General features: G+C 35.9%; 2 protein-coding genes across 4 annotated transcripts; one reads left to right on the top strand and one right to left on the bottom strand.

The window, feature by feature from the left end:
- Positions 1-1,134: 1,134 nt before the first annotated feature.
- On the top strand, positions 1,135-8,965 carry LOC141659354 (uncharacterized). Of its 3 annotated transcripts, none has more exons than XM_074466170.1 (8): positions 1,135-1,446; positions 3,246-3,742; positions 3,854-3,926; positions 4,031-4,111; positions 4,242-4,305; positions 5,661-5,748; positions 5,844-5,928; positions 6,631-6,888. In XM_074466170.1, exons 1-8 carry the CDS (start codon positions 1,369-1,371, stop codon positions 6,667-6,669), a joined length of 1,005 nt encoding a protein of 334 aa, XP_074322271.1. In that variant the 5' UTR covers positions 1,135-1,368; the 3' UTR covers positions 6,670-6,888. The 3 variants fall into 3 exon arrangements, with proteins under 3 accessions (XP_074322271.1, XP_074322270.1, XP_074322269.1); XM_074466169.1 differs by lacking the exons at positions 1,135-1,446; positions 6,631-6,888 and adding exons at positions 2,034-2,702; positions 8,597-8,965; XM_074466168.1 differs by lacking the exon at positions 1,135-1,446 and adding an exon at positions 2,056-2,702.
- Positions 8,966-9,050: 85 nt separating this feature from the next.
- On the bottom strand, positions 9,051-17,344 carry LOC141659352 (pre-mRNA-processing factor 19-like). The gene is made up of 18 exons (XM_074466167.1): positions 17,190-17,344; positions 16,994-17,079; positions 16,374-16,445; positions 16,198-16,260; positions 14,831-14,917; positions 14,591-14,738; positions 14,345-14,466; positions 14,050-14,166; positions 12,853-12,948; positions 12,712-12,771; positions 12,517-12,591; positions 11,205-11,309; positions 10,958-11,074; positions 10,805-10,882; positions 10,617-10,713; positions 9,879-9,930; positions 9,581-9,651; positions 9,051-9,445 (listed from the first exon to the last, which is right to left on the bottom strand). Exons 1-18 carry the CDS (start codon positions 17,200-17,202, stop codon positions 9,327-9,329), a joined length of 1,578 nt encoding a protein of 525 aa, XP_074322268.1. The 5' UTR covers positions 17,203-17,344; the 3' UTR covers positions 9,051-9,326.
- Positions 17,345-23,027: the final 5,683 nt, after the last annotated feature.

Genomic DNA, 23,027 nt, shown 5'->3' with positions numbered 1-23,027 from the left:
TTTCTCGGATGATTTTGAGTTTTAATCATGGCAATTATTTTTTCTTTGATTTGGTTGAATTTCTCATGTGTACTTGATTTTGGTTGAAGTTTTTTTCCCTATTGGTTTAACTTTTCTACTAGTTTTGGTTGGAACTCTCATATAATTTTTCTGCTGGTTTTGGTTGGTACTCTAATAAACACTTACGGTCTCGCTTTAATGATATTGGTTCGTTGATAATATTGTTTTATTCTTTCTTTCCATCTCATCTTCCTTTCTTTTTCTTGTGTTGATGATGGGGGTAACCCTAGGCACATTTGTATATTTCTTCGCCTATTATTTTATTTTATCTGGTGCTCTAGGCACACTGGCCATTCGCGGGATTGGTGTGGGTTGTTTGGTGCCTTAGGCACATTGGTTTATTATATATAGTCCTCTAGGAAAATTGTCCCTACGAGCGATTGTTTAGTTTATTTGGCACTTTGGGCACATTGGCCCTTTGATATATTGATTTAGTTTATTTGGTGCTCTAGGTCATTGGCCCTGCATTAGGAGAAATGATTGATTTAGTTTATTTGGTGCTCTAGACACATTGATTTAGTTTATGTGGTGTTATAGGCACACTGACCCTTCGCGAAATTTGATTAGATTTGGATACAATTTGAATTGGGATGTGGTTTTTATTTTGTTGAGGTTTGGATACAGTTTGTTGACTTGGATTCGGTTATTTGGAATTTGTATCGGGTTAATTATGGAGTTTGCTTTTGGATTTGGATTCGGATTCAATTTCACACGCAATTTTAGTATTGTTTTTGTAGATTTGTTGCTTTGGTGATTTGATTATTTTGTTTTCTCTCGGGTTGTTTCACCTTTGGACGATTTCTCTTTTATTGATGCGTTCTCTTTTATTATTGCTTTTTTGGATTCGTGTGGAATCGTATTACAATAAAATCTTGTTCCTTCTCTTCTTTATCTGTATACTTTATCTTTAACTTTCTTTTCTTTTATTTCTAAAAAAACCATTCTGAAACAAAGTGTTGATGCGTATGTGTAATAAATTAGCAAATAAATTAATTTATTATTTTTTTCTTTTCTATCATTAAAAAGTTTCAGAAACAGGTCCAGTTTTATTTTTTTTTTAATTTGAAGTGAAGGTCCAATTTAAGTCGATGCGTTTTGTGCAGCTCCCTTGACTACGCTGGTTGTATTTTCTTGACATCATCAATCAAATTTCTTTCATTTTTCCAGATTTAAATCTCTTAAATTTCTAGGGTTTGCATTTCCATTCCAATCTCATCATAATCTTCACATTTTTATTACATAAATACATACATACATAATTATTAACATAAGAAAAAACAAGAACACAAAGCAAGAGAGGTGTTACCTATGTACTCGTTTAAGGACAAGGTATCTACCAAGCTTTCACATTTGTTGTCCTATTCGTCATCACCCCATCAACCCCAGGTTCTTTTCTTGATTTTATATATATATATGTATGTATATGTATGTTAATGTTGATTTAGTGTGATTCTTGATTTTCTTGTTTTTTTTTTTGGTTTTTTGTGTGATCATGTGTTCTTTTTTTGTTTGGATCATGCCCTTTTATTAATTTTTGATGTTTTGAATTTTAGTTTTTATGCAACTGGGTAGATGATTTGAGGTTAAAGTTGTGTACTTTATGCTTAAATGAGATCTGGAAATAGTAAAAATGGAATCTTTAGGATATTATTCTTAAGCTTTACTATTCCTAAAAAAAATTGGATAAGCCTGTGTATCGAAAGCGTATTGAGCTGCGTTATGTTTTGAGAATTGTGTGTGTTTTGGTTGGTGTATTGTGGTGTTGTTTTTTTCTAGCTCAAGTTTGTGAACATCTGATCATGCCTTTTTGCAATGCATAGAATTGATGGTGCTTGAAGTATATAAAGCCCGGTTCTTTACTATTTAAACTTTAGATTAAAAAAGCGTGGTCTGATGTGAAGAGATATCGGAAATCCTAGGCATGAAGTGATGATAATATGTGAGAGCTCACACAAATGCTTTTTTAAAAGTTATAAATTAAGTTCACTAGAAATGCTATTAAAATGAGTCTATTTGTGAGTATTACAATTTACACATTTAAAACATAAGTTTAATAGCACAAGCTATGGATAATATTGAAAAAGAAAGCAAAACATAAGCATAGTTCTCAATGCCACAATCTCGACGCCTCTTTATGAGGAGCATCCAAGTTCATAGTTGGTATCTGGTAACAATAGTGACACTGTTTTGCTTCATTTGTCAAGCTCCTGTCTCTGTTTCGCCACCTATCGTTAGTCCTAATCTCGACACAATTCCACCTGAATCATCAATTTGTAATAACTGTCGGATTGGTAGATTTAGATCTGCTTTATAGATTAAGAACGGATCCTTTTCATTTTTCATATTGAAACCCTAAACTGTATCAAGGCAAGCAAAGCTCAATGCAGGCTGTACCTATGTGTCATATATTGGCATTATCTGTAAGAGTGGCAAATGAGTGTGGGAACTGAGAGGGGTAGTTTTTTAGGGTAATAGAAAAGCTTAGCCAGTGGCAGATACAGCCGAGTACTTCCTGAGGAGAGAGAATGGTGGTTGCTTTGCAACTTAGTGCCTTGCAACAATTCAGGCGCCTTAGATCGCAGCACACGCCTCGAACACTTTGCCTGCATTTCACGGATTCACTCTGCTTTTGGTGCCTCAAGGTCGCCTGAGCACCTCACGCTTTTTCTGAATTAAGATATAAAGAAATTCTGTAGTCCATTACACCTGGTATTATTAAGGTTCTAAATTGACTTTAGATTGACCATTTCGGAACCAGTGAAATACTCCCTCCATCCCATTTTAGTTGTCACATTTCCTTTAATAGAAGTCAAAATTTTCAATTTTTGACCAAAGATTAAACATTACTCTTATATTATTTCAAAAAAACTAAAAGTTATATATTAAAGTAGATTAAATCTACTTTCTGGTGATATAATTTTTTTATTTTGTTTAATTATGAATTATTAATAAACTACGGTCAAACTTAAGTCAATTTGACCGGCACAAATCCAAATGTGACAACTAAAATGGGATGGAGGGAGTATTAATTTTACCTCACTTTCATGTGTGCTTGGTTTCTGACAATAGTTTAATCCAAAGTAGTTAACTGGATATTCTTTTTTTTGTTTTTTTATGTATAGTAAATGAGATGTTGATATCAATATGTACGATTAAATATGTACTGCAACTTTTCACTTTTGTAGGCCACCCAGCATAGCAAGGAGGGGAAGTCCTTGTCTTCTGTATTTTCTTCTATCCTTCCTTCAACAAGCTTATACGGGTTCCGATCGAACAAGCAGCACCATGACATTAAGCCAATTCAATCGGAACCTGTTCGATGGAAAAGTAAAAGTCTCACATCACAAGAGATGCCTTATGAAAACTATGAGGAATGTGAATACAAGTTTGAGAATGATGGAACTCTAATTGTACAGTGTAACGAAAAGGGGAAGGGATCTGTAATGGGCCAAGCACTTGATGAAGAATACTTTAGTACTCCAATGGATTATGAAGATCAAGGTTCTAGAAGGAGCGCTAGTAGTTCTGATACTTATGAGGATGCAACTGATCAACGCAGTTCGCAAAAGTGCATGCCCAAACTCACCCAGGAATCTCTTTTCCTTTCTGTTGATTTGTATGATTTTTTTCAGTCAGCCCTTCCCAATATAGTAAAAGGTTGTGAATGGGTGTTATTGTATAGGTAAAATTGGGTTGAAGTTTTTTGGTATAATAAAAGTGTTGAACTTTTTTTTTCCCTTTTTGTTTAAATATATGAACTTGATTTGTTTCCATTCCTTTGCATGAAGGGCAGCACGGTGAAACATGGTATATCACTTCGAACACTGATACGCAAGAGTGCTGATATTCCTGGTCCCTGTTTGCTAGTATGCTCACAGCTACATTAGTCACTGAATGAGTATTCCCTTTTTTTATTGAATTTTCTGTATGTCCTATTAATCATATAATTTGTAATGTGTTCTGCATATAGATCACTGGGGATATGCAAGGTGCTGTATTTGGTGGGCTGCTCGAGGGTCCCCTAAGACCAACTGCCAAAAGAAAGTATCAAGTAAGCTGTTTTTGAAAATGTAAAGCGACTGTCGGACCTAAGTACCATCACTATCATTCGTTTTTACCTCTTCCATGAGTATTAAAATTTAAAATAATGCTTAAATGACTCCTCACTGAATTATTGACAGGGGACGAATGAGACCTTTGTATTCACAACTATATATGGGGAGCCAAGATTATTCAGGCCTACTGGTAACTTCCGTAGAAAATTTCTCTCTTTTTCCCATGTATTTTTTGTTTTTACAGATACTACTTATTTAAAACATTAAGCTGAAATGGTAAACTAGTGAGGACCCTTTTGCAATCTTTGTGTTTTATTCTTCCTAGAATGGGCATTTACTACTCTGATTTTGTTGGAGACGAGAGTGCATTGGAGTTTATTTATTTATTTTTGGATAGTCGTGGTAGAAAGCAAGATGGCTTCCGGTTTCTTGAGGTGAGAATGAGGGGAAATGAGTGTGAGAGTAGGATGAAAAAAAAAACATTGTAAAGGTAATTAGGGTTTGTACCTCGATTTAACATAGTAGCCGCAGAAGCTAACTTCCTTTCTAGAAGTTGTTTAGGTTTCTGTTGTACACCCTGACTCAGATTATTTAATTAAGGCGGAGATTCTCCTTTTGTTGCAAGTCTCGGCAAGACAAGTTTTTTTAAGCGGAAAAAAAAGTTCGGTGGCAAGATTGTGCACTGGGGTACCGTAGCCTGTAGGCACAATTATCTAACCTCTGAATTGAGTTACAGATTTAGATAAAGTTTATGATATTATATTCTTGAATATATTGCTTAAACCCACGTCCTTACTTCCAATGTTGCTTGCGTCGATCTGATAATGATGCTCTTGAGCTCTTCTAACATTAGAAGATGCCGGTGCCTCTTTTTGTTGTTTGGTAGTTACCAGTGCCTCTTGTTGTTTCTCAATCTCTATAAGTGTGTGTGCATACTGACGTACATGTACTGTATGTGTATACACAATACACAGATTCTTAATTACCCGGACTCTTCAATTTTTCCCTCATACCCGTGTCCATTGGACATGACATGGGTGTGGGTATGGGATCTGAGTCGGATCCTTCAGATGGAAACCGGACACTTTAACCTTAAAAAATCTAGTTCAAAGTGATTTACAAGGCCTCGCAACAACTAATCCTGTTAATTTTAGGGAGGGATGTCTATAGATTACTATTTTCATGTTATACTTTTGATTTATGTTATAAATATGACATAAAACAATTATGTGTATGTTTACTTTATGTGGTAGAAGACAATAATTTAAAAATGTAATGTATAAAAAGTAGTATAATATCGCTTATGTGAAGGTCATATGCCGAATCCCCGCACCCGTGTCCAATTTTGGATCCAAATTCACAAATCCTATTTTTTTTTAAAACTAAGAGTCTGACACTTGGATCCACACCCGTATCCGACACCTGGACCCGAGTCTGGGTAACTTAACAGACTTAACAGACTGGCATACATTTAAATCTATATATCATAATCTAAGACAAGTTTTGTAGGTTTATTACAATAGTGTGCTTACCTTATATATGTAGGTGCCAATCGATATTTCTACCTGTGTTTGAATGAATTGTTGGCACTTGGAGGGGGCGGAGATTTTGCTTTACGGCTTGATGGTGATCTGTAAGTTTCTCTCTCCAGCACTCATTGGTGTATTTATTTTATTCACTCCTATTTACTGCTCTTGGTAATTTTGAATTTGTTTTTTCTTTTGAAAGGTTGTCTGGAACCAGTGGCCCTTGTGACACATTTGGAAACCTATGCTTGGCTCATAATCAAGAATTTGAGTTAAAGAATGTTGAGGTATTGCCAAGCCTTTCAAGCTAAGTTTTTTAACTAGCATTACGGGTTTTGTTATTACTTGATGAAAATAGATAAATCAAAGATACAAGCAAGGAAAAGTGATAAAAAAACAGAATTTCTTATAAATGACAGAAGCTTACATATATTACCAACGCGTTTTCCCACTTTCACACAAGCACTATGGTGAGACTATCACAAAAGACAACAAATTATTTGCCCTTCAATTTTTAGAGGTCCACTGAATCTAAAGTATCATCATTGCTTTCATACTGAAATTAAATTCCTAATTATTAAAATTTATCCAAACATGTGTCAAGATGTGTGTTTCGTGTTACTCAAATATGGAAGGGTTGGTTAATAAAAATATGAGCATTTTACATTAAATATGATGTAGTTGATCAGGAGTTGCGATGATTCTCATGACGTGCTTTGAACCTTGAGAGCTTTATGATAAGTGATAGTTATATTGGAACTCAAATATCTCTGCAAAATTATCTTCCTATAGTACTTTACATCCTCCCGACGGAAGTGACCTTAAAAAAAGAATACATCAATAGGTATTTTGGCTTTCTAGAATAGTGAAATAAGCTACGCTAAATATCCCGAAGTAAAATCAAAGGCACGTTGATATAAATGTTACACCAATTTGTTTCTGATATTATATCCTAGACAAAGTGATTACTCTTTTATCCCCGTTTGCAGCTATGGGGTTTTACACATTCTTCTCAATACACAAACTAATTGGAAAGGTTGCGGTGACTTGCAAGTTGCAATATTATCTGTATTTCAATTATACATTCTTTCGTGCTTTCTTTTGGAACTAGGACTTTGCCGTCCCTAGGATGGATTAATTATAGTATAGTTGGAACTTGTATCAACATAGCTTTACTTCATGCGTGTTCATAAATATAAACTGTATATCAAAGAATTGACTTACTGCATGTTTCTTTTTGTCCCTTTTCCCGGGTAATTTCACTGTGTATGTTTGCAAAAATATACTCCCTCCGTCTCTCCTAATTGTTATCGTTTCTGAGAGAGTGTCTGACACACATTTTAACATGAATAAAAAGTATAGTTATATAATTTTTTTTAAAAAAAATCTTTTTCTGAATAAAAGTTTAAACCTTCTATTTTTATTCAGAAAAAGAAATTTTTTATAAAAAATTTTATAACTATATTTTATATTCATCTTAAAATGCGTGCCGGACACTATTTCAGAAATGATAACAATTGACCGGGACTGAGGGAGTAATTGTTAAAAAGAAATTTCCAGGGAAGTCTGATACTAGATTAGTAGAGTGTTCTCTTTTATTTTTTCGCTTAACAGATTAGTAGTGTTTTGATTACAAACTAGTAGAGAAAGTTAGCCGTAAAAAGAAAAGCTGTGTTTTACAGCAGCTTTTATAACGTTTGGTGTGGCTGAGCAAAAAAACTGAAATCGAAACCGATAAAAACCGAACCGCTTAAATCCGAACCGAAACCGAAAAATTAAAAACCGAATCCGAAACCAGTTTGCGGTTTCGGTTATACGTTGCAACCGAACCGAAAAAACCCAAAACCGATCCGAATTATTAAAATTGATAAATAAATAATATATTTATATAATATAAATTTCTAAAATTAATACATACATGTATATATAATTATATACTATAAACTGAACTAATAAAATTGATGAATCACCTAGACAGAGAAGCATTAGTTTAGAAAATCAGTTAAGTAGTCTGACTGCCTTTTTTGTAAAACAGGTTCTATTAGTTGCAGGAACTAATACAACAGTTGTAACCGTTGAGTGGGCTGTTGTGTTTTTCCTGCTTTTGTCAAGCTATTTTATTGGAAACTTTATAGTTTTTTACTTGGCAACAAACTTAACTTTTAATTTGTTTACTTAAAAATTTTAGTAGTCATATCTGTGTTGTTAATTTTGAGTGATGTGGTTTTAAAACCGATCCGATTAAAACCGAACCGAGGTTTTTGAAACCGAAACCGAACCGATGGTTTCGGTTGCGGTTTTGGTTTTCAATTTTAAAAGCGAAGGGTATGCGGTATTGCGGTTTTGGTTTCGGCCAAAAACTGCCCCGAACCGAACCGCACATTTGGTATCTTTGTTGATAAAAGATTATAGTTTAAAATGCAAAATATTTAATTAAAAGTATTTTTATATGAATTTTATTTTAATTATTGATTTCTTAGAAGAGGTAACTGAGATGCTTAAAAAATGAAATATGTTGATGAAAAGGTTATCTCCTACACGACAAAGAAGAGCCTCATCAATAAGGAGAAATTGCAGTTCTCTTCTTAACCCACATTCTCATATATTATTTCTTGTTATTTTACCAAGTTCATTAGATATTGCAATTTGGTGATAGCAATTGATGAACTATATAACACACCAGAGTTAAGTACAGTGAATAATTATCATGACATGCCTTGAGGGCTTCTTCCTTCATCCTGAACTATTATGTCATAGTCGCATACATCTCATTTAGAGGCTGCTGGGAGTCATGACTGAAAGACTTCGACAACATCCTACATAGAACAAGATCAAGGCAACCACTTTTTCACGTTCTTGCCAAAAACTCTTTAACATAGGCAACTGTGGATCAGTCAAGCTTGTGGCTTACGTTGATGAATGTCACCATGGGTTGTCTTGTCATTTTGTTTGTAGGCAAAGTGCGTAAGAAAGTCTCATCCGAGTTGCTAATGTGAACAAATGGAGTCCGACTCGAGTGTTCGGTACCATCCTTCAGGTAAACCTCAACACATAAGTATTTCATCGTGAATTGTGGTGGCCGGTCATATAGGGTGTTTGGCCTTCCATTTCAATGTTGTGATGGCTGATAACCGATGATCTCATAACGAAGTCTCCGCTGCTCATCTTCATATAGTTCTTTCGAGTTCAAGTGTTCTTAGACATTGCAATTTTTTTTAACATGATAACACAACTGATGCTCGACAGATTTATCAAACTTGATCATCAAACGTTGACTTCAACCAAGGCCAAACCTAAGATATTGGCTCCCTCGTGCATGAGCATCTAGTATAAAACTGGTACCGCCATGCTGTATTCAATATTCAATAAAAGAAAAAAAAATTATGCTTGGTTTGTTTTTTCATCAAAATGAGAATGAATGCACTCTATATAATTCTCTGGACTGAGTTTACTTATCACATTTTACAAGTTCTACAAATAACTTTAAAAATATCTAGAGGTTCGGAGCTTAATTTTTTTTGAAGCAGATGTTCTGCTCTGCGTATCACCTCTTCAACTCACAAAGTAAAAGGGATATTGATGGAACACCACTAGATAATGCAGGACTTGCTACAAAAGTATGATATAATGCAGCACCTGCTGCAAAAGACTGATCTCATATATGCCTCACAGTTAATGCATTCATTTACGATTCGGTCTCATCACCATCTTCCCCTGGCAACCCAAAAATTCTGAGGTTTCTATCCATCGACCCAACTGCTAAATATTTTGCATCTGGACCGAATTTCACAGAAGAAACTTTACCTGAAATTGCAACATCGGTGTGAATATTCTCAAATTCCAGATATATAATTATTTCTCAGATGATTACAGATCCATGATATAATTTCGTAGACACACAAATAGGGAGGGAAGGGTTGGGGTGGGGGGAGATAGTACCTGTGCCAGACAAATCAGGTAATGTTTTAATACAATTCCATTCAGACTTGACATTGGCAACTTGGTATACTCTGCAGCAATAGCGACTATAGATCAATGCAATGAACACAATCCACAAAATGTATAGAAAAATCACTAATTGTGCATGTGATTCCTCCAAGTAAAATTCACCTAATAGTTTATAATTTATTTAGGTTCCCAAGTCTAGTTTTTTGAAGGATCTAAAAAGATGCCTAAAGGTCATCAATAATCATTAAACCTAATAAACCAAGAACAGCGGGATCAATTATGGACCAACCTGATATCTGAGCCTCCGATTGCAAGGTAGCTTCCACTGTGATCAAAGTCCACTGAGAACAATAACAAATGAAGCATTACATATTACACAAAGACACCGAGACGAGAGAGTATTTCTTCTCCCTCTTATATTTACTGTAAGTCCGTAATAGTACAAATTCAGCACTCCCCTCAAGATAATTATAATGGTACGACAATTCCCTCAAAGCAAGATGATAATGGGAAAAAAATTAAGCATTATATATTAATGAACTTTGAACAACTACATATGGCCTTTTGTCAGATGCTGGACACATTCTTGTCATCTTGTGTATATAGTAAACAACTTTCTTTTGTGTCGGGAAGCGGATAGGGGATTCAGGAAAGACTCTCTGGGCTACTCAAAAAATAATACTAACTAAAATAGAAAGCTTAATTGAGATACTTATGTACCCATAGAGTTAAATTTGATTAGAATTCTAAACAGAGTGTAATGAATTTCATGCCCCAAATTTAGAATGTTTTCTAATCCAATTGAGGTGTTCAACAAATGTGAATTATTCAGAACTTAAATTGAAGTCAAATGGAAAAACTTCCACCACATGCTGCACCAGGATAAATGTTGAAGTGCCACGGTATCAATTAGAAATCTCCAAACTCCAATAATCATACAATTACAGTCTATTTGAAATTACAGTCTATTTGATATCTTGAGATGGTAATTGTATACGAACATCAAAATGTGGATGCTAATGCATACCTGATTGTGTTGGTGTATTTTCATCATACGGTGAAAATGTTCTGAAGTTCTTCAATTTGCGAAGATCCCACAGCTTCACTCCATCTTGAGCTGCAGTCTAAAATTTTAAAGAAAAATGTTTAGGCTATGGCATGACTCTTCAGCAACATTTCTGTGGATTTTCCAAACAAAAAAGAAGCAGCACATACCGCTAAAAAGTACCCATTTTCTGAAAAAGATATGGCATTCACAGACCCAACGTGACCATCAAATCTCGCAACATTAGCCTGCAAACAAACATGTGAACAAGATTCATACAAGATGACTGCTGACAGATGAGTTTATTTAGTTCAGTATCATACTTGGCTCTTTACATCCCAAATCTTAACAACAGCCCCTGAGGTGCCTGTTCCAAGGATGAGACCATCAGGATGGAAGGCAGCAGATGTATAACCATCAGAGCTTGTAGTATCAGAAACCTACATAATCAGTTCAGAAGTTATGAAATGAAATTAGCATCGCGACTCATAAGAAAAGCCTGAAAATATGAATGCCGCTGAACGAGTACAGTTGGTGCATCTCGATGTGGTGACAAGGGGCAAAAGAAACCTGTGCTAGACAAGAACCGGAAGCGATATCATAAAAGCACCATGTACTGTCAAGAGAGGCCGTTACAAAGTAGTTGTTAGTGGCATGGACGGTGACAGCTTGCACCTGTCACATAAGTTGATCAATTTTCTTAGACCGAAAATTATGTTGTAGGGACTACATAATAGTAAGATAGTCAAAGAGTTCCCATATAAAGAACAGAAAAAGTTAAAAAACCACCACCTGAATTATACTTGCACCATATGTAGGCAGATACTGAAGTTACAGGGGTTAAGTTGAGTGTGACCAACACACTATCTTTCATAATAACAAGGCAGAGTATGATCTGTATTACCACTAACAAATAGCCATAAACACTAATATCATATAGAAACCAGGATTACCATAATATAGAATATATTAGCTTCAATAGAGAAGGTTGGTTGGAGATAAGAGAACATATATTTATGCTTTTGCAAAATATTGACTATTAATTGTTTGTGTTAAAAGATGAATTACGATATTTGGTTGATTAATTTTTTATTTGAACAAAGAAACCTTCTAGTTTCATGGTATGTGAAATTACACCAAACACGAGAACTTGGTTACGTAGGTGGCCCGTGGTTTTTTCAAGCTACAACTTGTACCTCAACTGGGTAAATTTACTTATTTCACACAATTTAGGATTATATTATTAATTGATTTGAATTTACCAAAATCAAGTATGTTACTACTAGTTAGATCGTGGTGCACCAAGCACTCGTACTTTATCTTCCATGGAATTATGAATGTAGCATGATCTCATGGTACTTGAAAGCACCTATGTAACTACAAAATCAGTGTAACGAGGCGGCCCTTTGTTTATCTGTATAGGTAGTACGAGATGATACCTCTAGGGTTGTATTAAGAAGAGTTTTCCCCATTGACAAGGAATTATGTAAATTAAAGAAGGTGTCTCAACATACCTATGCTCCTTATTATCCTCCACTTGATCTATACAACCTGAAGTCCTCAATATCTACCTTCAATACTTGGTACTCAATTTGATGAGTTATATATTTGAGAAACTCTTGGTACAAAATGCACAAACAATTAATGATTGCAAAAGGGTATATGATACACATCTTGAGGTTAAGAAGACTGAGATTCAACAGATCAGTTCAGGTGTCCATTCATACATTAAGCAAATTAATAGAATGTCCTATAGTTAATGCCACATTTATTTCTTCTAAAATTTAAGAAGTTAAATGAAGACAACGTTTTCCTAAGAGGATGAGGTATGCAACTAATTTTAACTAATTACATAACTTGATGTGATTGATATCATTCTTACCTCGGCAGTGTGATCCTTTAAGATGTGCCGACAATCATAATTTCCGCTTTCTGACCCTTGCCATACACGGACTGTCTGCAAATGCCAAAACCAAGTAATATAAGTACAGAAGGGAAAATGCTACACATTTTATAGTATTTTCATAAGAATCACAGTGTGCTACATATAGTTGAAAATATAAAAAAGTACGTCAACCTTATCAGCAGAGCCAGTAACTACAAGTTCACCTTCAGCTACAAACCTTACACTCGTCACCTAGTACCAAAAAAATGAGAACAATATAACCAGAAGAAAATCTTAATAGAGATAATTTAGTTAATAAGAGAAAAAAAAAACCTTTTTCGAGTGACCACTGAGTGTAGATAGGATCTCGCCTGAAGTTCTATTAAACACTACAGCATTTGTATCAACCCCGCCAGTAGCAATAATATCCTGATAAACAAATAGATAATTGCCTTAATGTAAACTATAAAATATTGTTTCTCGTGTAAAAAGCAATATCACAATAGACTATAGGTTCCTGCAACCCCTATGAAGAATTTGATCCAATACCACTATGTTAAGTTATTTACTTCCGTCTAATGTCCATAATGTTTCTGATGGAAGGCATTTTCCATACTTTCTATAATCAAATTTCAGAATGATGCCACAGGATTAAAACTTATATAATGGGTCTTTTTTAATGTTTTGGCAGTCTTGTATTTTATCCGAGAAGGTATTTTGTAAAAGAAATCGATGAACTTGATTGCTAGTCTGTTCCTATGTAAATATGATTGGTTAATTAATTGAACCAAGGGGTGTGCACGGGTCGGTTCGCTCGGTTTTTCGCAAAAATTACATGTCGGTTCAGTTCAGTCTTTAGCTATTAACCATTACCCCCGAACGGTTTTTATCGGTTTCGGTTTTTTTCGTTTTGGTTTTTCGGTCCGGTTTCGGTTAATCGTTTTTTTAGCTCACCCCTAAATGAACCAGACATCTCCTATGACTCAACGCTTGACATATCTACGTAACTTCAAATAAAATAAAGTATTATGAATCAGGGAGCCTTCTCATTATTCATCACCAAAAAGTTTAAATATTTCATGATCATGGATTACTCATTAGTCATTAGAGTCGCTATTGCAACCACATATTAAATATATAAACTTTCTATTAATAGATTTTCTATAATATTTTACACGCGATGTAACATGATGATGATCTACAGTGAGAAACATGCCAATGTCCAAGTTCACCTGCTTTGTGATGCAATTACATACCAACTGAAACTGAATACTCAGAACTTGCATTTAGCAATGGCCATGAACGGAACAGCTTCCCATCATATACAAAAGAACAATCGAAAGAAAAGAAAATTCCTAAAGGTAGCATGACAAAAAAACACAAACTAGCATGCTTAATGTAATTTAGCAGTCAAATATTGTAATGCCTAGATTGATTGGTCAAATATCTAAATACACAGAAGTAATAGAAAACCAATTTATAGAAAACCTGGCGTAAGATTATAATAAAGAATTGCATTGTATCCCTCACCTTGGACTTATGAATGTCCACAGATAATATCCCAGGCTTGTTAGTTCTGTGAAGAGGAAAACTATTGAGTTGGGTGTATTGCCCCACAGCATCAACCAGAGCCAATGATGAAGATATCTACAGATTAGCAACCACAGATAAGAACCAAACAAACAAATTTGTTCAAATAATGAATATAACTTGAGATCATACAAGAGGTAAACAAGAGTAGCACATTCCAAAAATACAAAAGCCTCGTTTAGATAATTTGTCTTAAGATCTGAAATTAAATAATTTTTATGGATGGCTATAATACCTGCCGCCTTTTCCTTTGCTGTGAAAGTGCTGCATTGCAATCAGTTAACTCTTCAATAATTTGGGAAGAGATCCCTAGTCGTAATCTCTTCCCGTCAGGGCCCAGTTCATCATCTTCGGCAGCTTTACAGGAATAGAAATTTAAAAATCAAATGTTGTACATATATATATAAACGTGAAAAAAGAAAAACAGTGGAACAGAGAAGAAAAAAACAGTTGATTGTAAATATTTAAAAATGTGAGGTACCTCTTTTCCCGTTGCTTAAAGCAGAACCATTTTCTGGGATTGCAGTAGACATGGACATGGGTATCTGTCTTTCTGCCTGTGCCAATAATGACCTCGCTTCATCTCTTTCCTTCTTTAGTCTAGCAATTACACGGCAGGCGGCATCATGCTGCCAATATATCGAGAAATCACATACAATTTATATGCGGACAATTACTGGAAATTCATTAAAAGATCGATAAATTAACTTATAAATAATACCTGGTAAAGAGCATGACTAAGCTCTTCCCTTGCTGTATGTAGTTGCTTCTCCAATGCGAAATTTGATAACATCAAGCCATCCCATTCCTAGAATTGAATTTTTTTTTTAAAAAAAATACTTATACACACACACACACATATTTATAGATATAATTCCTAAAGGTACAGAATTTGTAGGTAAATCAATACCATAACAGTAAAAGCTAAGAGTCTATGTAAGTACGAAGAAGGGAAGTAATACAGTGTCATTTGTCCGGACAACAATGACACTAGTTCTTAGAAGAATAAGACAGAACCGGAACTACTGGGTATACTCACATAAATACATATTACTAGTGGCAGACCGAGAATAATAGTGAGCTCAAATTGTGAATGTAATATTTAACATTGTTGAGGGGACCAAAAAAGTTTACATAATAATTATTATTTATAGTTAAATATAAAAATAAGTTAAAGGTAGGCCTCCCTAGGTTACTTCTATCAAATGAATAATCATATCATTCGTTCATGTTTTTCTTGAGTTCTTTCTAATAGATGTTTCAGAGCCATTGAGGACCCGTGCATTGTTATTATGTACCCTTTGAGACATTCTTTTTTTAAACAAAAAAAAAGTCACAACACCCCTAGCATCAATCAAATAAAAAAGTCAGTGCTTATTGCAACACCATCCTCGTTACACATCAGAATGCAGGATTGTGCTGTGCATGAATATGTAAAATGGTAACAAAAAGGTACTAAATAAATCAGCCAAAGTATGGTAGCTTGATTTTAATTCATCGAGCTTAACGGGTTCAAGAACATTTTAATTTATGAAACTTGAGAGAACTACAGTTCCATCCATCATACTGTTATAGAGGGAACATTGCACTATAAGATAAATCCACCTAATTCTCTGTCTTTACAATTGAATATTTTTATTAAAAATATCTTAAATGATTACTATACCAGCATAATATGAGAAGTACAACTTAGTTACATAAAATATTTAGATGGGCCACAGTGTTTACAAGAAAATGCTGGATGTAATCAATAGTCTAATAACCTACACATGAGAATAGGAGCAGTTGAAAATGAAGTAGTATCAACTTCAAAAAAATTCAAGACCGGAAAAAACTATCCCGTATGAATATCAGGCTAGTTTAACCAAAAGTTTTATACAGACGTAAACCTGGGTGAACTATATCACACTGGAGAAACATCTAAAAATCATCTTATCATAAACGTTATTATTGTATTAAGTTTTATTTTGGGCATAATAGACCAATCACACATTTGATTTATGAAGCAAAAGTATTCTACTGTTCATGAAACTATCTTCAACGGAGTATAAGTTACACAACAAGGAAGCAAGAATCAGAGGCACTTACAATCTGGAACATCCCTAACATCCCAGGAATGCTTGCAGCCTGTACTGATCTTGGCTTTACGATCTGCATGATTATATAATAATATTAATCTCAAAACTTAAGCAAAAATTATAGACGTGTACAATCAAAGACGAAAAACATGATACACACACTCCTCCGTTTATAAATATGCAAACCTTGGAAATTTTGATGGGTACAATGTCTTCCATAAGTAGAGGCTCCCCAGTAACTGGACATTTTCCATAATCCTATCAAAATAACAAAAACAATGCACCTTCCTATCAATAGGACGTTCACCTTGCATAATATAGCATTAAACTTTCTCTTTACTTGCCTAAAAAGCTAAAAACAATCTACAAGAACAAATTAAATCTTCCCAATAACAAACATAAAAGCTAAACTAAACAGTTTCATTCCACGTACAAAGTAACAATCTCCGTAAATTCTTCAACAGTCTCCGTGTTCCATTTTAAAAAAACTTAATTAATCCTTCGAAATCTCATTCAAATGCATGTTAGCCAAACCCTAGGCTATCTGCCTATGTTTACTTACAGTCACCATAAACCGCAATATATTCCAATCTATCATAATTCATTATGAGACACGTCAAATTAAGCTACATTACACGAATTCCTACAACAATCAACAAAACACAGAAATAAACAATAAACACGAACCAACAATTACGATATACGCTTCAAAGTTCAAACAAACCGAAAAACAAAATGCAGGTAAACATACACAGTAAAAACCTAGAAACAGGAATCACAAATAAATAAATCGAAACAAAACTCACTAATACGTGGCGCTCGATTAATTTCCTATCGTACAAAAGCCCGGACTTCTTCGAAACCACTGGCTCTTCCGGGACTTCACCGGAGACTGTACAATTACAAAAACAGCAATTCAAACAAAAATTAGCTTAATTAATGTACAGAGATGCGAGAATATGTGTTTATGTGTGTGTGTGTGGATATGTGAATGTGACTTACTTGAGCAATTCATGGCGATTGAAGAAAGCTAGGGTTTATTGAACGAGATTTGGGGGGGTTTAGCAACTGTAGAGAGATGGATAAATATTGATACAGCAGGTTTGAGAGTGAGGGGGCGAGCTAAGAGAGTTGCGGGACTTTTTAAAGGTGTGTTTATCGTTCTACCGGGGTTAAATATGGACGGGTCGCCCGATTTCCGCATCCGGATCGGGTCACTTTGCTTCTTTCTTTCTTTTTTTTTGACAAAAAAGCTGGATTTTTATTCCGTATTAGAATCCAAAGAAATACAATGTTGAATCGAACTAGGAACATTCCTCCTATCGAAACACAAATAATATGATTCCCTTGTCAATTGATGGGCAACCATATTAGCAGAACGTTTGACAAAAAATAAGCTAATGTTGATTAAACGTTGTAAAATACAACGGCACTCTTCAATGATCAAACTAAAATAAGACTTCATGGGAACCTTACTCCTGATTGCCTGCACCATTAGCAGACAATCTGATTCCACCACTGCATCATGCCAGCCTCTACTATCCATGCAACTTCAACAAGACTTGGTTGAAACTTCGATGTAGCTTCAATCAATTCGCCATCAGAGTCTCTTGCTACTAATCCAAAACCAATCCCATCACGATCTTCAAAAAACTGTTGCATCAACTGATATCTTGACTTTGTTTGGTTGAGGCTTAACCTAAATTGTAGCTCCGTCTCCTTCGAGATGAGGCTGGAGAGGAGTAGTAAAAAACCTGCATTGGGTTACTTTCCATTGTGCAAGATACTGCCTTGCTGCTGCAACTATTCTGTTAATCTTCGTGGGAATCTGATTCCAAACTAAATCATTTCTTGACCTCCACAGCGACCAACATAAAGTCATAACTTCGCCATGTTTGCTATTGTTCACGGTGTTGAATATGAATGTCATCCATGATTTAAAACAATCTTCCTCTTGAAACTGCATCCCTGGTAGCAAAATAGACCAACATTGTCTTGCATAGTAACAATTTACTAAACAATGCATAATAGATTCAACCTCTACTTGACATACAGGGCACATGATTTGAACTGGAACTCGCTTTATTTGAAGTTGAGTCAAATTCGGTAAACAGTCCGACAAGGCTCGCCATACTAGATTCAGAGCTTTGGGTGGAGCACTAATTTTCGAAAGAATCTGCCACACCTTGTCAACTTCCTCCGTAGTCTCAGTCCTTTTTTGCAGCTGAAGAAATCTGTACGCAGATTTGACTGAGTACATGCCCGAGTTTTCAAAACTCCAGTATAAGTTATCCTCTTGGTTTGTATTAGGAATCGAAATAGCAAGTACACAAGTTTGATCTCTTTCGTTGAGTACATCCGCCACTACTTCAATATCCCACTCTTTCCTGTTAGAGCACATAAGAGAGGCTACTACTTGATTCTGCAGTGGTTGAGTGTCTAAAGTAATGAATGGGTTTTCCACTGGTAATAACCAAGGTTGACCTAAAATCTGGATTTCCTTACCATTTCCAACCCGCCATCTAGCACCATTAGTAACCAGTTGTTTTGCTTCCAATAAGCTCATCCATATAATGCAGGGGTTGTGTCCTAGGTCAGCTTAAAAAATATCAGAGTTAGCAAAATACTTGGCTTTGTAAAGCCTTGATATCAAGCTATCTGGATTCGTTGTCAATCTTATTAACTGCTTGCCCAACATCGCAATATTAAAATCACGAAAGTGTCTGAAACCCATGCCTCCTGCATTTTTATTTCTTGCCAGTCTGTCCCAACTCATCCAACTTAGCTTCGAGCTGTTTGCTTGGCCCGAACTCCACCAGAATTTCGTTAAACATTTTTTAATGTTTCTTGTGATCTCCAATGGCAAAAAAAAGACATTCATGGCATAGGACGACATTGTTTGTGCCACTTGCTTTACTAAAATCTCATTTCCAGAATGTGAAATATAATTACTATCCCAGGCCCTTATCTTCGAGTAAACCTTGTCTTTTAGATATCCCAAGAGAGCTAATTTGTTCCTGCCAATAATGTTTGGTAATCCAAGATAGGTTGAGTGTTCATTTGCTTCTGGCATTTGCAGAATTTGGCACACTGACTGTTTATTATACTGCATAACATTAGTGCTGTAGAACACTGTGGATTTCTCCTTGTTTACTTGCTGACCAGAAGCCCGTTCATAGATTCCAATAATTCATGCACCTTCAAAGCCTCTTCTGGATTGGCTTTACAGAACAAGTAAGAATCGTCAGCAAAAAACATGTGGTTGGTAATAGGCGCCTCTCTGCATATTTTAACTCCGTGTATCCATTTCTTGGTCTCATACTTTCTCAACAGCGACGATAATCCTTCAGCGCAGAGAATAAATAGGTACGGGGACAGCGGGTCTCCCTGCCTAAGTCCTCGACATGGCTGAATTGGATTCATCTCATACTCACCATGATTGATTGAGTAAATAACCGTGGAAACGCATTTGAAGACTAAATGAACCCACCATTGTGAAAAGCCCATTTTGAGTAACATAGCTCTGGAAAAATCCCATTCTATGCGGCCATATGCCTTACTCATGTCGAGTTTCAAGGCCATATACCCATCTTTGCCTGTTCTTTTCCCTTTCAAGTAGTGCATGATTTCGTATGAAATCATAATGTTGTCAGAAATAAGCCGATTAGAAATAAAAGCACTTTATGTATCTGACACCACACTATCAAAAAGACCCTTCATTCTATTGGCCATAACTTTCGTGATAATTTTCATAATCACGTTACAGAGAGCTATTGGTCTCAAATCTCCAACCACCGTAGGGTTCTTTTTTTTCGGGATTAAGACAATATTAGTATCATTCATTTCATCCATTATTTCTCCTGTGGAAAAAAATATTTTACTAGCTCATATAATCCTCCCCAACTATAAGCCAATGTTTCTGAAAGAATGTCGGGGTCATCCCGTCGGGCCCCGGAGCTTTATCAGGATGCATATGGAACGTAGCTAGCTTCACTTCCTCTCGAGTCACCTCTTTATTTAATTCGCTATTTTGCTCGTGAGATAAAGTCTGAGATACACAGTCTACTACCTCAGTATAGTCTACATGTGCAGTAGTGAATAGATTCAAGTAAAAGGACTGAATTAGCTGCTCTAAACCATTTTGCCAGTCACACCATTCTCCTGACTCATCCTTACGTTTAGCAATTCGATTTGTCCTCCGTCTTTTGTTACATGCTGCATGAAAGAACTTCGTGTTTTTATCACCCACTTTAAGCCAGAGCTGCTTAGAGCGTTGACGCAAGAAAATTTCCTTTTGGTCCAGAATTAGGTATGGCTGCTGTTTCATGTCTCTATACTCTTGCACCGACTGGCTATCACGTTTTTTAAGCAAGATTTTCAGTTTCTGATGGCATTCTTGAATCCTCTTGTTGAAGCAGCCTGTTATTTCCTTTCCCCGGTTGCTCAGATTTTCCGCACAAATTTGAATTTTTTGTTGAATACTTGACTCAACATTAGCCTCTCAATTATCATGAACAATAGTGCCACGGAGTGGTTATGTTAACCACGCATTTTCAAATCTAAAAAAACTCTTCTTTTTTCTCGAACTCCTGCGTACTAGGTCAAGAAAGATAGCATTGTGGTCTGATGAAGATCCTTCCAAATTATATAGTTTAGCTTGAGGAAATAGATCGAACCAGTTGTCTATGGCCAGTGCTTGATCCAGCCGGATTTCTATCCACGAGTCTGTGCCTCGGCCTCTTTCCCAAGTAAAAGTATGCCCATATAGTTCTCAATCTTATAGTCCAGCCTCCAACAAAGTTTCATTAAAGCCCTCTAACAACCATTGAGGGTAAGGAACTCCACCTTTCTTGTCTAATTGCTCGGAGATGTTGTTCATGTCGTCGATGATATACCACGACAGATTATAATCTCTAGCTAAGTTTCATAAGAGCTCCCAAGTCCGTCTCCTCTTGCTCCTGTCAGGATCTTCATAAAAACTTGTTAGACGCCATGATGGCACTCCATCAACTGAGATATTTACATCAATATGGTTATCTGACACACTTAGTAGTTGAACCTGATCCTGATCTTTCCATAACATAGATAATCCTCCGCTTCTACCTTTAGCTTCCACCACTACCATTCCCTAAAGCCAATACGAGATCTTACCCATTCCATTTTTTTCATATTACTCAACATCTCACAGAGAAACACGAATGTAGGTCGTTGTTGACGAATAACGTCTTCAAGGAACTACAATTTCCAAGGTGACCCTATACCTTGGCGGTTCCAGCTGATAATACTCATGAGGAGTGGCGGGACTGCAATGCAGTACCCGCCATAATCAAGTTTTTTTGGTTCATTTATTCTTCCTGCAAGTCATCGACCATGTCTTCCTCTTGTGGGCTATGACTTATTTTTGCACTTGGGCCACTAGTTTCATGGACCAATCTCCTCCTTTTAGGATCCGTAAATATAATCTCATTATTCCCGTTATTATTTTCAATCTCGATAACACTTTCCTGGTGTAAGGAAATTTGTTTATTTGAAATATCATGTATCCCTCCTTTCACTCCATGATTATCGATTGTATTTAACAGCTCCCCATGAATGCTATTATTTGGCTCAATCCCTGATTTCATGTTGTCTCTGATTTGGTCTGCCACATTCACGGCCACTGACTTATCACTTCCTTTCTCGTCTTCACCGTTTACCGGATTTGCACCACCCGATCTCAGCCATTTATTCCCCATTATGTATGAACGCCGCTTTGGGTCTGCACGCATCCAAGCCCCGTATGGTTTCTCAACATTGTCTCCTTGCATTTCAAATAATTTATTACAAATCACTGTGTCCGATTAAGCCACATATAAAGCAAAAAGTTGGAACTGCTTCGTATTTGAAGGTTTCCCAGCGCCATTTTGTTGCATTCTTTCTCAGCTTCATCCTCCTCTTCAACGGAACATTCAAGGGGAAAAAATAATTACACTGGTGCAAGTGGACTCAATTGTGTAAGTCAAAAGAAATAGGAGATTTGGGGTTTAGGAATTTAGAATCGTTTAATCAAGTTTTACTTGCTACGATAGTGTGGAGATGTATCAGGAACCTATATTGTTTGTGCAATAGATTCCTCGAGACTTGTTAGTTTTCTAACAATTTTACACTCAAAGCTAAGACAACTTCCAAATCTTTTCTTATTTAGATAAGCATTCTATGGGGTAGAGAAATAAGCTTAATTAATGTAAACAAATGCAAGCATATATGTGTTTATGTGTGTGTAGATATGAATGTGACTTACTAGAGCAATTCATGGCGATTGGAGAAAGCTAGGGTTTATTGAACAAGATTTGGGTGGGGGGGTTTTATCGTAGGTAAAACGCAGCCGCTACCCTTTTGGTGCGCACTGGGTAAACCCTACGGGGTCACGTAATAGCCTGCAAACCACGTGAACCAAGGTAAACCATATTTAAGCGACAGGCTCTGGCTCAGGAGGTATAATCATAAATTCTCCTCCTGAGATTCGAACTTGTGGCAAAGAGGATATTTATCCCCTCTTTAACTAACTGAGCCAACCCTTGCGGGAGATTTGGGCGGGTTTATTAATGGTAGATATCGATAGATAAATTAGAATGAGGGGGCGAGCTGTGAGAGTTGCGGGACATTTTAAATGTGTGCTTTATCTTTCAACCAGGGTTGAACATGGACGGGTCGCCCAATTTCAGCATCTGGATCGAGTCACTTTGCTTCTTTAAAAAACACGAAAATGCATCCATATCCAAATTGCATCCAAAAAAATTAATTTATTCCTATACATTCGAGAGTATAAATTATGTTCCAGAAATTACATTAAAAAGGTAA

Source organism: Apium graveolens, chromosome 5 (genome assembly GCF_009905375.1).
Source record: "Apium graveolens cultivar Ventura chromosome 5, ASM990537v1, whole genome shotgun sequence".
NCBI lineage: Eukaryota > Viridiplantae > Streptophyta > Magnoliopsida > Apiales > Apiaceae > Apium > Apium graveolens.
This window is presented reverse-complemented; position numbering and strand designations above follow the sequence as displayed.

Bases quoted from the DNA above. Each gene is read 5' to 3' on its own strand.
- LOC141659352 (XM_074466167.1), bottom strand. The intron at 14,167-14,344 runs GTATTATAGCCA...GCTAATCTGTAG, and splicing joins AGCAAAGGAAAAGGCGGCAG to ATATCTTCATCATTGGCTCT. The intron at 10,883-10,957 runs GTATGATACTGA...GTTTGTTTGCAG, and splicing joins TTTGGGATGTAAAGAGCCAA to GCTAATGTTGCGAGATTTGA.
- LOC141659354 (XM_074466168.1), top strand. From the start codon at position 2,586: ATGGTGGTTGCTTTGCAACTTAGTGCCTTGCAACAATTCAGGCGCCTT. The intron at 3,927-4,030 runs GTATGCTCACAG...TTCTGCATATAG, and splicing joins TTCCTGGTCCCTGTTTGCTA to ATCACTGGGGATATGCAAGG. The intron at 5,929-6,630 runs GTATTGCCAAGC...CCCCGTTTGCAG, and splicing joins TTGAGTTAAAGAATGTTGAG to CTATGGGGTTTTACACATTC.